This window comes from Oncorhynchus nerka, linkage group LG14 (assembly GCF_034236695.1).
Source record: "Oncorhynchus nerka isolate Pitt River linkage group LG14, Oner_Uvic_2.0, whole genome shotgun sequence".
Taxonomy (NCBI): Eukaryota; Metazoa; Chordata; class Actinopteri; order Salmoniformes; family Salmonidae; genus Oncorhynchus; species Oncorhynchus nerka.
Genome location: NC_088409.1, coordinates 73,346,417 through 73,362,844, shown reverse-complemented (window position 1 = coordinate 73,362,844; position 16,428 = coordinate 73,346,417). Strand labels below are relative to the sequence as shown.

The 16,428-nt window shown below is 44.5% G+C and overlaps 1 protein-coding gene across 3 annotated transcripts in view; it reads right to left on the bottom strand.

The window, feature by feature from the left end:
* cadm1b (cell adhesion molecule 1b) overlaps positions 1–16,428 on the bottom strand; it is a 184,278-nt gene that overhangs the window by 49,968 nt on the left and 117,882 nt on the right. For 2 of the 3 annotated variants that reach the window (XM_029681134.2, XM_029681136.2), the window contains exon 2: positions 3,981–4,001. The exons of the other annotated variant lie outside the window; for it this stretch is intronic. In XM_029681134.2, coding sequence (XP_029536994.1) covers positions 3,981–4,001 — 21 coding nt within the window. The remainder of the gene's footprint in view (positions 1–3,980; positions 4,002–16,428) is intronic. 3 annotated transcript variants of the gene reach the window in all.

Here is a 16,428-nt window from a genome sequence, read left to right as displayed (position 1 = left end):
GGAGGGGATACATCAAAAGTCACCTTGTGCTATCCGGCAGGAGCCAAAAGGCATAAGAAGAAGAATGGAGAATGCTTTTAAATGTCTCGGATTAGCACCAGGAGAGGAACAAGACTCCCAGCAACAGCCTGAAGAAAACATCCAAAGCACATTTGCATGCCTGAGTCGTCAGACACCTCCAAACCGGGCTGACATTTACAAAGTGGAAAAAAGCCCCTGCGTTTTCAGATAGTGATAATGGGAATAGACAGCCAAACTAACAGGATTCAAATGAGCTGAGAGAATGCAGCGAGCAGCAAGACATGAACCTCCTGTGGATAAATACACCTCAGACCTGTCTGTAGCAATGAACTTTTCATTTCATTCCACATCATAGATATTGGTTCATCAAGCACACACACAACACAGGATGGTGATGACTGAAAATGGACATTGATATTGATGTTGATATTGATATTGGCCTACAGGGAGGTGGTGAGGGCCCTCGGAGTGTGGTGTCAGGAAAATAACCTCACACTCAACGCCAACAAAACAAAGGAGATGATTGTGGACTTCAGGAAACAGCAGAGTGAGCACCCCCCTATCCACATCGATGGGACAGTAGTGGAGAGGGTAGTTTTAAGGGGTTTTAAGTTCCTCGGCGTACACATCACGTACAAACTGAATTGGTCCACCCACACAGACAGCGTCGTGAAGAAGGCGCAGCGCCTCTTCAACCTCAGGAGGCTGAAAAAATTTGGCTTGTCACCTAAAGTACTCACAAACTTCTACCGATGCACAATCGAGAGCATCCTGTCGGGCTGTATCACCGCCTGGTACGGAAACTGCTCCGCCCACAACCGTAAGGTTCTCCAGAGGATAGTGAGGTCTGCACAACGCCTCACCGGGAGCAAACTACCTGCCCTCCAGGACACCTACACCACCCGATGTCACAGGAAGGCCATAAAGATCATCAAGGACAACAACCACCCGAGCCACTGCCTGTTCACCCCGCTATCATCTAGAAGGCGAGGTCAGTACAGGTGCATCAAAGCAGGGACAGAGAGACTGAAAAACAGCTTCTATCTCAAGGCCGTCAGACTGTTAAACAGTCACCACTAACCTTGAGTGGCTGCTGCCAACACACTGACTCAACTCCAGCCACTTTAATAATGGGAATTGATGGAAATTCATGTAAAATATATCCCTAGCCACTTTAAACAATGCTACTTAATATAATGTTTACATTCCCTACATTACTCATATGTATATGTATATACTGTACTCTATATCATCTACTGCATCTTTATGTAATACATGTATCACTAGTCACTTTAAACTATGCCACTTTGTTTACATACCCTACATTACTCATCTCATATGTATATACTGTACTCAATACCATCTACTGCATATTGCCTATGCCGTTCTGTTCCATCACTCATTCATACATCTTTATGTACATATTCTTTATCCCTTTACACTTGTGTGTATAAGGTAGTAGTTTTGGAATTGTTAAGTTAGATTATTTGTTGGTTATTACTGCATTGTCGGAACTAGAAGCACAAGCATTTCGCTACACTCGCATTAACATCTGCTAACCATGTGTATGTGACAAATACATTTGATTTGATTTTGATTTGATTTGATTTTGATTTGACCAGAGTACAGTACATTCTGTACTAAATGGGTAGTATCTTGAGGTATGTGAGTGTTATCCTATTGTACGGAAATCATTTTTTTCTACTCTACTTCTACTCTTTTTAAACTGTCTTAATTGAGTATCTGTGATGTTTTAGGAATCCGTATTTGTTTTCTTATTACAAGCCTCTGTTTTCAACTACCTCTGAAGTGTGAATGTATAGTGGACTACTAGAGCATAGCGAAATACTCTAAAGGCGAATTGGTCCATAATTAACTCATTATAACACAATCAAATTCTTGTTTATTAAGTGTGCTCCAATGTTGGAATGTGGAAGTGTGTAATTAATTTGAGTGTGTCTGACTGAAACCCGAAAGGCTGCTCTGACATACTTATAGTAAGTAGGCCTACCCCAGCAGAGGAGCCCAAAACCGTTTCAAGTGTTGTTTTTAGTAATCTAGCAGGCAGTCAAAACAGCAACACGAAGAAGCCTCAAAGAAAGGTTATTCTGTTCCCAATCTGTTGGACTGAGAGGAAAGGGACTGCTAGAGAAAATATCCATAAATCAAATCAAATGTATTTATACAGCCCTTCTTACATCAGCTGATATGTCAAAGTGCTGTACAGAAACCCAGCCTAAAACCTCAAACAGCAAGCAATGCAGGTGTAGAAGCACCTCAGCAGCCCTTAGCAGGGTTGGGTCCTCTCCAATATCCATGGCTCATCTCCAATTCAAACACACATAAATAACGGCACTGTGATTAGTAATCCCATCAGAGGGAAAACAGGCCACTTTGCGGAACATGGAGGGTTTTTTGCAATTCTAGTAAACATTTTCAATTGCCTCAGCATCCTGGTCATGATTCGGTGCAAATGAGCAGAGGCAGTCATTCATTTCTGGTGGCAGGAGGAGAGAGAGATATGTGGTGCAGACGACTGGCTGATAAATTCACCCTCATTCTAGCAGCTGTCTCAGAGTGCAAAGCGCCAGTATTGCCACAAATGGCTGTCCTCCTGTTCCTACGTCAGAACACACTGAATGACACAGTCAAAGATAATTAATTACAGGGCCTTCAGAGGTCTGTGAACTCAAATGCCGGGATGTTACAGCAGCGGCCTGAGATGGGCCCCATCAACAAGCAGCTCATAACGCAAGACACCGAGAAGAAACTCTGCCGCTAACATTTAGTAGTTGGGGGTTGAAATCAAGAAATATAATCTAAGTTCCTTTCTTCATTCCTTCCAAGAAGTTAGGAAAGGGCACCATTTGATTCAAATTCCTTTTTTCTTTGAACTTCTCTCTCTCTTTTTATTTTCTCACCGAAAGACATGAAAGGGGCAGTGGAAAGCAGGACAGCGCCAGGCCCCTGATTCCTCTCCCCTGAGTCACCGATGTCTGGAGCGGCCCTGTCCTTTTCAAAGAGGAACCAGTCATTAAGAATGAAAATAGCTCTCTTTCTCACACTCCCATTCAATGCCTTATGAGCTACATACATGTCCAGCTCGGTCATTAAGCCCTGCTCTCTAAGAAGGGAAGCTCTTTCAAGGACATCTGTGAGTAAAAAGCAATCATATCATTGGGCATTATTAGTGCTTCTCTGTTTCAAGGCTCCTCTGCATCGTAGCAGGGCTTCTAAAGTTTTAGACCTTCTAATGTAATCTCTTTTATCTCTGAAGACAATCTCTCACTCAAGTTTCATCATGTTTCTGATCTGATGTCAGATGTCTGATGCTGCTTTGACAAGGCTTTGACTGAATAGAGATGTACAGAGACATTTCCCCTCGGAAAAGCATCTCTCCTGTACTCTATTATCTTATGCAGATTGTGCCATGTTCACTGCAGATCAATGTTGGGGACTGCTCAATCTCATGTTCCACTGTACTGGCAGGTTAGAGGCTCTTTGTGCTCGTTGTGTCTTCTTAAGTGTGACAGAGAGACTAGGGGAGGTATAGTGGTGGTAGACATGGGCTTTCACAATACAGAATGTTTAGCTTTGGTTTAGTGTAGGCTACCATAGTCACTTTGTACAGTACATACCAGTCATGGGTCAACCAATAGAACACTAGACATAGACAAAATTAGAATGCACAAACAGTAAACATAGTGACAGTAGCCATTAACAACAGGGAATGTAGAATGTACTCTGCCACCATCTGACATAGTCTTAGCTGAAATGGTCTCTATGCACAATAGCTGTGCTATACAAATACAATCACTTTGGCAGTAGATTGACATACGATTGTCGAGATTGCACAGCACATGAACACACAACTCGATGCTTTTCACAAATAAATAAAGAGCAAGTGGAGCAAATGGCATCAGACATCGTCAGATGAACATTAGAGGAAAATCTTGTACCTGACAAGGTCTCAGCGGCTCCTGTTGCAGCAGTAGAGAAGGAGGAGGAGAGGAAAGGAAAAAAGAAAGACAGAACAATTGTAAGCAGAGGCCCATATTCATGATAAGACGGACACATTCATTCATAATTCCCACACGGAAGGTAACTCTGTCAAAACTCATCTCATTTTGGATGAGTCATAATCCACTGGTTTAAGCGCTTCCTCTTTTTAATTTTAGAGACTGGCATAAATCCCGAATATGTGTCAACTGAAATACTGAAAATTCCAATGTATTTTAGAGTGTATAGCTTTACAACTCCACACAAAAAAAATCTAAACTTTTCAGCACCTCTTTTACAACTACTGTAAAGTTTCAGTCGTTTGGGGGATATTAATATGGAACAGCTCAGGGGTAGCTAGTTAGCTATCTGTGGACTTGTTTTTCCCACCTCTCTCTGTTTGAGATTCCTGCCAGCCCAGGGGTAGAGCAGCCTCAGCCTAGTGAAGGTCCCCTGGGAGCCCTGGGGCACACCGGAATTCGCACGCTCGGAACAGTGGCCAGCCACCAGAGACTGGTATCTCACACCAGCAGGCCAAGGGAGACTGGCATGTTCTCAACTCCCCACGGCACCACCCTGGGCATCCTGGACTCATAGCACCGCTCTGAGTGGGCTCAGAGCAGCTCCATGGGGCCCTACCCTGGGGATAGCTACCATCATTCACACACACAGACCAACTGCCATTCATAAAACAACTCCACTGAATGCATAGTCTTATCGGCATCCTATTTCTAACATCACAGCTTGTTATAGTAAGCCTATTGATGCAGGCTAACATCTAATTGGACAATTTCGTAAAGAGCAAGCAGGCACACACTAGTGTTCTTGCCTGAGGTATCATCTTTGACCTAACCTGAATGGAAGGCATGTCCTTGTTATACTCTCTCAGCCTGAAACCCCACAGGAGACAAATCACAAACCAGCACATAATAATAAAGGTACATGTCAGATTACAAATCATACAGAAAGTTGACTGAAAAAAAAAAATCTGTATTCTCAGCCTAGTTTAAAACTATATTAATGTGTCAAAGTGTACAGCCACAGACAGGACTACTATAAATACCCGCTGGTGCTGTTTCTTGTCCACTGCTCCCCCTGCTACCCCCATCCCCAATACTCCCCTGTACCTGGAGCACTTTAGGCAGGAGTTATGAGGTGCCAGCCAGGCTGTGATTAGATGTCATGGCTGTCTCTCTGCTTAGACAGCACTGATAGACAGATTTCAGGGGAAATGCGTGTGATGCTATTCCCTGCAAGTGGCAGCCTCCACCGCAATCTGTCAATCATAGAGGATGAGGCCAGACAGGCCCACCGTCCTCCAAATAAAGCCTGTCCTTGTCTGGGCCTGCTCTCCTCCTCTTCTACACATATTCCTTAGACTTAGACAGAATCTTCAAATGTCTGATATGCTGTTGTATGAATGTATTACCTGACAGATAGTAAAATCTACAAACTATCTGAGCATTAGATAGTATGTGCATGCTTTCAGACAATACTAGCAGTGTTCAGCAGGCTGTCATCTGGGTGAATCCACAGAGCTGCAGTACACTCTGTCAGCCAGACTGATATCTCTGGAGACGGTCTCTCTTGCTGAAGGTGGAAGAGAGCAGCCTCTCTTTCCAGGCTGCTGGGTATAATAGCATTTGGGGAAAGGTAACATTCCCTCTCTATGCTGTCAAGGAAACATTTTTCCTTCTTATTTCTGGCCATGATCTGCAGCTTATCGCATGTTATCTGTGTGTGTGTTCACAACGCATGTGTGGCAACAGCAGGAGGAGGATGCTGGGATGCTGTGCGGCCCAGGCAGTCTCCTCTCCTCAGTGACTCAGCTTCTGGCGCGCGCGTGTGTGTGTGTGTGTGTGTGAGTGTATGTCCCACTGTGCTTTCATTTAATTAAAAGGCTGGGAGGAGGGATGCAGACCTTTTTCTTAAAGGACATTTGGTGGAAAAGCCAGCACCTGCTGAGTAGACCCAAGGAACACAGATTGGCCGCTGTGGTCATCATTTTCCAAACAGCAAGCCATCAGATGGTTTAAGAGCTCTTCTCAAAAGTAAGAACACTGTCCAGTTCCCTTCAGTGATGTCTAAGATGTGTGTTCTAGCCCATGTCTAGCCACAATTACTGCTCACAATCTCCTGTGTTTACATTTTACAAATAAACAGCTTTAAAACATTGAAATACTGTACATTCAATCTGGGATTTGAATGTGATATTACTGTAGTAACCACTCTCACTCATGCTTAGTTCATGTCATCTTTGTCTCAGCCTCAAGTCAAATACCAAAATATTGTTAGGTTCTAATTTTCAAAGTACAAACTCAACAGACACCATGAAAGCTTTAAACCAAGTTTATTCTTCCCAGAGAGTCAATACAGCTGCATTAGACAAAGACATGGTTTCTCCCGTGGTAGTATACAGACCCCACCTTGGATGGAGCCTCCTCGTTATCGCTACACATTGCATCCTTATTGCTAGGCAAGGAGCTGAGTGATATGGGCCTTAAACGGTTCCTCCCCTTATCAGTACCGCCACATGTGATCCTTTTCCCTCACTCAGCCCCTACCAAGCTTCATTATGGCTCCCTTCATGTCTCTTTTATAACTAATGATTAATAAAAGTTCAGGCTCAAAAGCCAAACGTATCAATATACACTGAGTGTACAAAACATTATGGACAACTGCTCTTTCCAGGACATAGACTGATCAGGTAAATCCAGAAGAACGCTATGATCCCTTGTTTATGTCACCTGCTAAATCCACTTCAATCAGTGTAGATGAAGGAGAGGAGACAGGCTAAATAAGATTTTCTAAGCCTTGAGACAATTGAGACATGGATTGTGTATGTGTGCCATTCTGAGGGTGAATGGGCTAGACAAAAGATTTAAGTGCCTTTGAACGGGGTATGGTAGAAAGTGCCAGATGCACCAGTTTGTATCAAGAACTGCAACCAGGCTGGGTTTTACACACTCAACAGTTTCCGATGTGTATCAAGAATTGTCCACCATCCAAAGGAGATCCAGCCAACTTTTTTTTATTTTTTATTAAACCTTTATTTAACTAGGCAAGTCAGTTAAGAACAAATTCGTATTTAAAATGACAGCCAAACCCTAACCCGGACGACGCTGGGCCAATTGTGCGCCGCCCTATGGGACTCCCAATCACGGCCGGTTGTGATACAGCCTGGAATCGGGAGATCCAACTTGACACAACTGTGGGAAGCATTGGAGTCAACATGGGCCAGCATGCCTGGGGAATGCTTTTGACACCTTGTAGAGTCCATGCCCCGACGAATTGAGACTGTTCTGAGGGCAAAAGGGGGGTGTGCAACTCAATATTGGGAAGGTGTTCTTAATGTTTTGTATACTCAGTGTAGTACACTGTGCAAACCCTGGAGAAAATGTAACACTCCAGCTATCTGTATAGTTGCCTGCAGCAGAGCGCTTTAGAGGGAGGTGTAGAGAGAGGTGTCAAGAGCAGCTATAGCTAAACATAGAGAGCTGCTCTGGTACCCCACCTTTTTCTCAGATATGGCTTAATCCAGGTATCTGCTTGCCAGTGGAATATCTGTGAAAACACTTACCTATAGCACCAGAGGGAATGCTCAGGCTAATTCCTCTCAGTGGCAGACAGAAACATATTAATACATCTACAGGCTGTTCCTTCAATATACTGTAGTCAAAGAGGATTCAATATGTATCCCCACTTAAACAGTTTTCCCATGGCCAAAGGAGGTTTAACTGCACCCTATTGATGGAACATACAAACAGACACTGAAGGTCAGATATGACAACCTCTCCCTGGATATGGCTGATTCCATGCTCAGAATATTAACATGGGCCTTTTGCACCCCTGAGTACAAGCACACACACACACATGTATGCAGGCACGTACACACACACACCCGAGCAGATGTGGCTCACACACACACACACACACACACACACACACACACACACACACACACACACACACACACACACACACACACACACACACACACACACACACACACAAAGTTGAAGCCTGACACGTTCAGAGGGATTGAACAGTACGCTCCCATGGTGAGTTCATAGTGTGATTTTCTGGTATTCAAGGGCTAGTTGGTAAGGAGGCTGATGTATGTGAGGATCTTGCAAAGATTGCATCATGTTTGTCTGAAAGCATTTGCAATACGTGTTTATAAGTTCTTCAATTGGAACTTCAAGTCCTCTCTGTAACACGAAAGTAATGTCTTCATTCTAAGAGCAGAAATGAAACAGAAAACATAGAAGCTGACAGAGAACTCTGCCCCTGCCTGTCTCAGGTGCCACTCACTGTCCGTGGTTGTGTTAGAGATACACACCTCTGACTGGATGCCCAGCAGCCCCGCCAACTGCCATCTCTCACTCTAAACACGTCACATATACAAAGCTTTCCCTGCTAGTTGTAAAGACCTGTGCTATATATCTGTGCAGAATACCGGCATCCTTTATTAATTTTAAAAAATGAACAAAGAAACCAATAAAGCAACGAACTATCGCTATGGCACCATGACACTTTAAAGTCACTCTGATGTTTGACATAGCAAAATATAAATGACCACAGAACAGCATTTTTCACCCAAGAAAATGGAACCAAACCATTATACAACAACAGTGACATCTCAGCCTCCCACAGTCATCCAATAGGGGTTCAAAGGTTTTGAACAAAACAACCAATATCAGTATAATCATGATTTTGCGTTGTGTTATGCTAGCACGAATGGTTGGGTAAGCACTGACTTCAAGGCTGCCGTTACAATAGGCAATGTACGCACCCACAAAACCACACAGGTTTAGAGAGGAACAGATCATAGTGAATGCGTAAACCCTGGCTGTGAGACACATCACATCTTATTCACGGTGTCTGTTCAGCTAAAGCCCTGTCTTCCATCTTGCTCCAGAGGGAGAGATCACACAGAGCCTTGATTCTTTTCAACCCGGTCTCAGGTGGAGGCGAGGCGGCAGCAGGAGCGTTAGTGTTAATGCCGCTGGAGAGAACACAAAGCTCTGACTCAATGCACAGCTCGCCTCTGATTGCATTGTGCTCACATGCAGCTTCTTTAAATCAAAACTTGGAAAGAGTCTTCATTGCCTATTTTCTTTTAGTTTTGGGTACATTGTTCCCCTTCATATATTGTGGTGCCATGCAAGGGGCATACCAATGCTGTGCTGACACCTGACGGGACAGGTTGGGATGTGTGTGTGTGCTTGCGTGCATGTGTGTGTGTGTGTATATGCATGCGTGTGTGCACATGTGCATATGCTTGCGTGGGTTCATGTGTGTACATGCATGTGTATGTGAATGTGTGTGGGGGGAAATTAGGACTTCAGTAGAAGCGTCTGACAGCCTGTCCAGCAAGGAGAGAGGGGTCAGGGATGTAAGAGGGGCTGGAGATGGGTCAGGAGGCAGCTGCTGCACCACCGCTCACTGTCTGGAATCTCTCACAGAATATTAAACCACTGGGGCCTCAGGCAAGACGCTCCCTCGCCTCATTTATGGAAAACACAAAGCCATCTCAAAGGGTATTGCTATTTGATTACTCTGTCTGCATTGTGATGGAGTATGGCCATGAGCCATGAGATTTGAGTTTTGAGACAACTTGACAAAATGTGTTTTCTAACTGTTTTAAAAATCCCCTGGTTATGACATAATGACAAATCCAGTCAGCTATTGTGAGTCTAACCACTGAGCATGCTATGACATTGAGGATCTGTATTACAAAGAGACAGATACATTAAATATAATCTCCATAGTTGGGCACTTCTGGTGACCTTGGTTATGGCATATCATTAATTCTATGTATGGATGATTATTTATTCCCACAACAACATGTCTCTCTCTCTCTCTCTCTCTCTCTCTCTCTGTGTGTGTGTGCGTGCGTTGCACCTGTGCCCATTCTGTCTGTGTCTGGCCCTGGTGCTCATACTCTCATAATCACATCCATCAGCCCACAGCTCTAACTGCATCCAGGACCGCTAAATGCATCCATTTGTTTGCAGGTGTAATTTATTTTGTGTGCCTCAATCAGACACCTGTCACACACACCTGTTGCCTGTGTGTGTGTGGAACTCAAAAAATAATAAAAGAGGAGAGGAAGCCTTTTGTTTCTTCTGTGGGTTTATAATGAGCACACTGTTCCCAATCTTCTTCCACCATTTTTCAATTTCCTATTCCTTTTTCACAGTCAAATCACAGCTATCAATCAGGTGTGTGTGTCTGTGTGTGAGTTCGTGTGTGTGTGTGTGTGTGTGTGTGTGTGTGTGTGTGTGTGTGTGTGTGTGTGTGTGTGTGTGTGTGTGTGTGTGTGTGTGTGTAGTGTATGAGTGTGTGAGTGTAGGAGGTAAACCGAGGCCGTGAACCATCTTCAACACCAGCTCCATTAGTCAGAGATTGGTGGGAAATGTGTGCGTGTGTGTGTGTGTGTGTGTGTGTGTGTGTGTGTGTGTGTGTGTGCGTGCGTGTGTGTGTGCGTGTGTGTGTGCGCGTGTGCGTGTGTGTGGTGGTGTGAACATGCTTACCATTATAAATCGCTGTCAATACAAGGCTGTCTCCCTGCCCGTCTCCAAATGATTCACAATGTACACCGTTGAAATTACCCTCTCTATTTGAGTAAATGGATCTATTTTACACACTGTTCTTTTACAGTGGTTCAGACAGGAAATACCATGTATTCATTTAACCATTTATTAGAAAAGATTACAATATTTGCAATATGTTAGTCTTGGCGTTAGGCTCTGCTCTTTCGGGGTAGCTCACTGCCAGAGCATGCATAAGGATAAGATCATAATAGTAACAGAGAGTGAGCAAGGTATGCTATATCAACGAAGCAAAATCACAGCCCAAACAGACATGGAGAGTAATGCATGTTACAGCAATAGCATGTCACCATGAACACCAGCACATAGCGTGCACGTGGCAGCCATCAGGGTTGGAGGGTGAAGCACCGGTTGACTAAATAGGCTGCCATATTAAGGTAGAGTGAATCTAATTGCCACAATATTAGCTGACCAAATACTCGGGTTTCCTGTCTGGTGTTCCTGTAACTACAGATAACACATTTTAACACATTATACAATGTATGTATACAGATATAGGATCTTTATTTGAAACAGTTTGCTTAGCAAGAAAATAATCCCGCAGTAACAGGAAATGTGAATTATAATGTGGATTATATTTAATTACATTTTTGTAGGGGTTGATACATTTTTTTTTAAAGGTAAAAATCAAGTCTAAATTTCTGTGGAAATTACAAACTTCAGAAACCTTTTTAAATCTCAAAAACACTGCACATTTTAAATGTATTTAATTGCAGGAATGTTCTCCTGCAACAGGGTGATATAATTAAGATCCTACGCCTCTATGGCTCGGCCTACACAACACAATGAAGAACACAAATACGCTACGGTGAATAAAATAATTGGCTCAGTAGATATCAAGTCAAACACCTGCATGTTCAAACCATAGGAATATTGCAATCTAACGTCAAATCGATAGCATGTGGCAGCAAATACATAGTGTCAGCAGGAAAAAGAGGTATTCAACTGGCAGCTTCATTAAATAGTACCGGCAAAACACCAGTCTCAACGTCAACAGTGAAGAGGCGACTCCGGGATGCATGAGACTGGTGTTTTGCGGTTACTATTTAATGAAGCTGCCAGTTGAGGACTTGTGAGGCGTCTGTTTCTCTAACTAGACACTCTAATGTACTTGTCCTCTTGCTCAGTTGTACACTGGGGCTTCCCACTCCTCTTTCCATTCTGTTTAGAACCAGTTTGCGCTGTTCTGTGAAAGGAGTAGTACACAGCGTTGGACCAGATTTGAAGTTTCTTGGCAATTTCTCGCATGGAGTAGCCATCATTTCTCAGAACAAGAATAGACTGACAAGTTTCAGAAGAAAGGTCTTTGTTCCTGGCCATTTTGAGCCTGTAATCGAACCCACAAATGCTGATGCTCCAGATACTCAACTAGTCTAAATAAGGCCAGTTTTATTGCTTCTTTAATCAGAACAACAGTTTTCAGCTTTGCTAACAGAATTGCAAAAGGGTTTTCTAATCATCAATTACCATTTTAAAAGGATAAACTTGGATTAACTAACACAACGTGCCATTGGAACACAGGAGTGATGGTTGCTGATAATGGGCCTATGTAGATATTCCATAAAAAATCTGCCATTTCCAGCTACAATAGTCATTTACAACATGATCAATGTTTACACTGTATTTCTGATCAATTTGATGTTATTTTAATGGACAAAAAATAAATGTTCTTTAAAATACAAGGACATTTCTAAATGACCCCAAACTTCTGAACGGTAATGTATATGTATAAAGAAAAAAGGCAAATGGAAGGAAAGACTATTAGTGAGGACTAACTCCAGGATTATGCAGAGTCGGCGATATGCGCCAGTGTTTTACAGAGTGTATTGATTAAAACAGAGATCTATTTGAAGTGACCGCGCCAAATGGCAACTATAGTAAATTCACAATGGCAGGCTAATATACGACTTCACAGCTTGACATTTCCTCCCCTCCACACGAAGCGCTCTCTAGCTGTGTGCCAATGGCCATATGATTTAGTCCGGACTCACATGAATATTTCATATTAGCGCCTAGCTGGCTCGTGGCTTCCAGAAAATGGATTAGTTTTAGTGAGCTTTGCAGAGACAGCCAGGAAATCCCTCACACTTTTGATGAATGGCTGGATAGTTTATGTTGTATTAAAAGTGCAAAACAAATGACTATCAATCATCGGACGTTGACATGACAGCAGCTATATGCTTAACCCCTCCCATTTCTGAAATTCCCTTTCTGTGGTATTCTGCTAGATCAGCTGCCAAAGCAAATCAAATCAAATCCTGCGCTCTACAGAACAGGTCCGCTTGGAGTTCACTATTAGACAAGCCTACTCTGAAAGAGAAAGCAAAATATTGGTTACTATAAAATATGGGTTACCAAAGACGGCAATTTTTGTAATGCATTAACTTTCAATAGACACAATAGTAGGCTCTAACCTGGAGTTGAACCCTCTAGTTAATTTAGGAAACGCATGTTAGGTAACACCAACTGCTTTAAGAGCATACTAATGGTTTCAAATAAAGGAGGAAATAGAATCCAACTATGAATGTCCGGGCAGCCGAGCGGAAATGGAGGAAAACTCGCCTCCCTGCGGACCTGGCATCCTTTCACTCCCTCCTCTCTACATTTTCCTCTTCTGTCTCTGCTGCTAAAGCCACTTTCTACCACTCTAAATTCCAAGCATCTGCCTCTAACCCTAGGAAGCTCTTTGCCACCTTCTCCTCCCTCCTGAATCCTCCCCCCCTCCTCCCTCTCTGCAGATGACTTCGTCAACCATTTTGAAAAGAAGGTCGACGACATCCGATCCTCGTTTGCTAAGTCAAACGACACCGCTGGTTCTGCTCACACTGCCCTACCCTGTGCTCTGACCTCTTTCTCCCTCTCTCTCCAGATGAAATCTCGCGTCTTGTGACGGCCGGCCGCCCAACAACCTGCCCGCTTGACCCTATCCCCTCCTCTCTTCTCCAGACCATTTCCGGAGACCTTCTCCCTTACCTCACCTCGCTCATCAACTCATCCCTGACCGCTGGCTACGTCCCTTCCGTCTTCAAGAGAGCGAGAGTTGCACCCCCTTCTGAAAAAAACCTACACTCGATCCCTCCGATGTCAACAACTACAGACCAGTATCCCTTCTTTCTTTCCTCTCCAAAACTCTTGAACGTGCCGTCCTTGGCCAGCTCTCCCGCTATCTCTCTCAGAATGACCTTCTTGATCCAAATCAGTCAGGTTTTAAGACTAGTCATTCAACTGAGACTGCTCTTCTCTGTATCACGGAGGCGCTCCGCACTGCTAAATCTAACTCTCTCTCCTCTGCTCTCATCCTTCTAGACCTATCGGCTGCCTTCGATACTGTGAACCATCAGATCCTCCTCTCCACCCTCTCCGAGTTGGGCATCTCCGGCGCGGCCCACGCTTGGATTGCGTCCTACCTGACAGGTCGCTCCTACCAGGTGGCGTGGCGAGAATCTGTCTCCTCACCACGCGCTCTCACCACTGGCGTCCCCAGGGCTCTGTTCTAGGCCCTCTCCTATTCTCGCTATACACCAAGTCACTTGGCTCTGTCATAACCTCACATGGTCTCTCCTATCATTGCTATGCAGACGACACACAATTAATCTTCTCCTTTCCCCTTCTGATGACCAGGTGGCGAATCGCATCTCTGCATGTCTGGCAGACATATCAGTGTGGATGACGGACCACCACCTCAAGCTGAACCTCGGCAAGACGGAGCTGCTCTTCCTCCCGGGGAAGGACTGCCCGTTCCATGATCTCGCCATCACGGTTGACAACTCCATTGTGTCCTCCTCCCAGAGCGCTAAGAACCTTGGCGTGATCCTGGACAACACCCTGTCGTTCTCAACTAACATCAAGGCGGTGGCCCGTTCCTGTAGGTTCATGCTCTACAACATCCGCAGAGTACGACCCTGCCTCACACAGGAAGCGGCGCAGGTCCTAATCCAGGCACTTGTCATCTCCCGTCTGGATTACTGCAACTCGCTGTTGGCTGGGCTCCCTGCCTGTGCCATTAAACCCCTACAACTCATCCAGAACGCCGCAGCCCGTCTGGTGTTCAACCTTCCCAAGTTCTCTCACGTCACCCCGCTCCTCCGCTCTCTCCACTGGCTTCCAGTTGAAGCTCGCATCCGCTACAAGACCATGGTGCTTGCCTACGGAGCTGTGAGGGGAACGGCACCTCAGTACCTCCAGGCTCTGATCAGGCCCTACACCCAAACAAGGGCACTGCGTTCATCCACCTCTGGCCTGCTCGCCTCCCTACCACTGAGGAAGTACAGTTCCCGCGCAGCCCAGTCAAAACTGTTCGCTGCTCTGGCCCCCCAATGGTGGAACAAACTCCCTCACGACGCCAGGACAGCGGAGTCAATCACCACCTTCCGGAGACACCTGAAACCCCACCTCTTTCAGGAATACCTAGGATAGGATAAAGTAATCCTTCTCACCCCCCCCCCTTAAAAGATTTAGATGATCTATTGTAAAGTGGCTGTTCCACTGGATGTCTTAAGGTGAACGCACCAATTTGTAAGTCGCTCTGGATAAGAGCGTCTGCTAAATGACTTAAATGTAAATGTAAAATGTAAATTTAAAATCAATGAAACATAGAATTAAGAATTACATTCGTTTTTCAGGATTTCTGCCTAAAAAAGTAGATCGCAGTGATGACATCTGAGTGTGCATAAAGGTAGAGTTGCTAATGAATGATTCAATCTGCTCATCATGCTCCCACTACTACCTGTGTGGAGTGGGTTTCATTTGATTGGCTGGGTAATTACCTGAACGCTGGTTAATTGCTTGTTAATGAATTTGCCCCTGATGGCGACCACATCCAACTCACGACAAGTCTGCCAATCAGCAGTTTACACATGGTGCACATGGGGACTTGCTCAGAGAGTATGCATACACATGGACACATGTATGTACTACGCACATACTACAGCCCTGCAGCTTAATTCGTCTCCATAATTAAATATAATGACAAATAACTATACATAACCCACAACTACAAAATTCACTTATAACAACATAGCTATGATCTAAAATGAGATTTGGCCAATCTCCAGCAAGAGAGCAGATAATCAACTCCTAAATGATCCCCATGTGATAAACAGTAACTGCTATGCCAAGCTGAGCAAAGCAGGAGCTCTTCCATTTGGATGTCCATTGAAAAACAGCAGACTTGATTGAGAGAACGAGACCACTGAGTGTCTTGGCTTCTGAGTTAGAGAGAAAGACTGGCAGGGAGAAAGAGAAAGAGACACATAGAGAGACATATATAGAGAGATGCATGGGACTGACTATAACTGTTCACTCCCCCACCAGATTGATATTTTATGGTGTACGATGTGGTACAGATGACATGGAGAGGCTGAGATGAAGTGAGAGGCAGTGTGCAGGCAGGAAGAGTTCAGTGATTTATTGTGTAGTTGCATGTCTGGCATGTGGGTAAGTTTATTTCAGGTATGTGTGTGCGTATGCGTGTGTGTGTGTGTGCGTGTGCATGTGCGTGTGCGTGTGCGTGTGCGTGTGTGTGTGTGTGTGTGTGTGTGTGTGTGTGTGTGTGTGTGTGTGTGTCTGTCTATGGATGTGTGACTGTGTGAAGAAACAGTGTCTGTGTGGGTTTGCACGAGTCTACCCCCATGTGTGAATGTATGGTGGGATGCTGAGACAGAACAGAGATGGCGTATATTTGTATGTGAGTCCGCGCACACGCGCGTGTGGGTGTGTGCATGTGTGTGATGAGTGAGCGCTGCCTACAGTCAGACTGAGCCCATTAAAAAGTGGAGACACAGGAGGACAG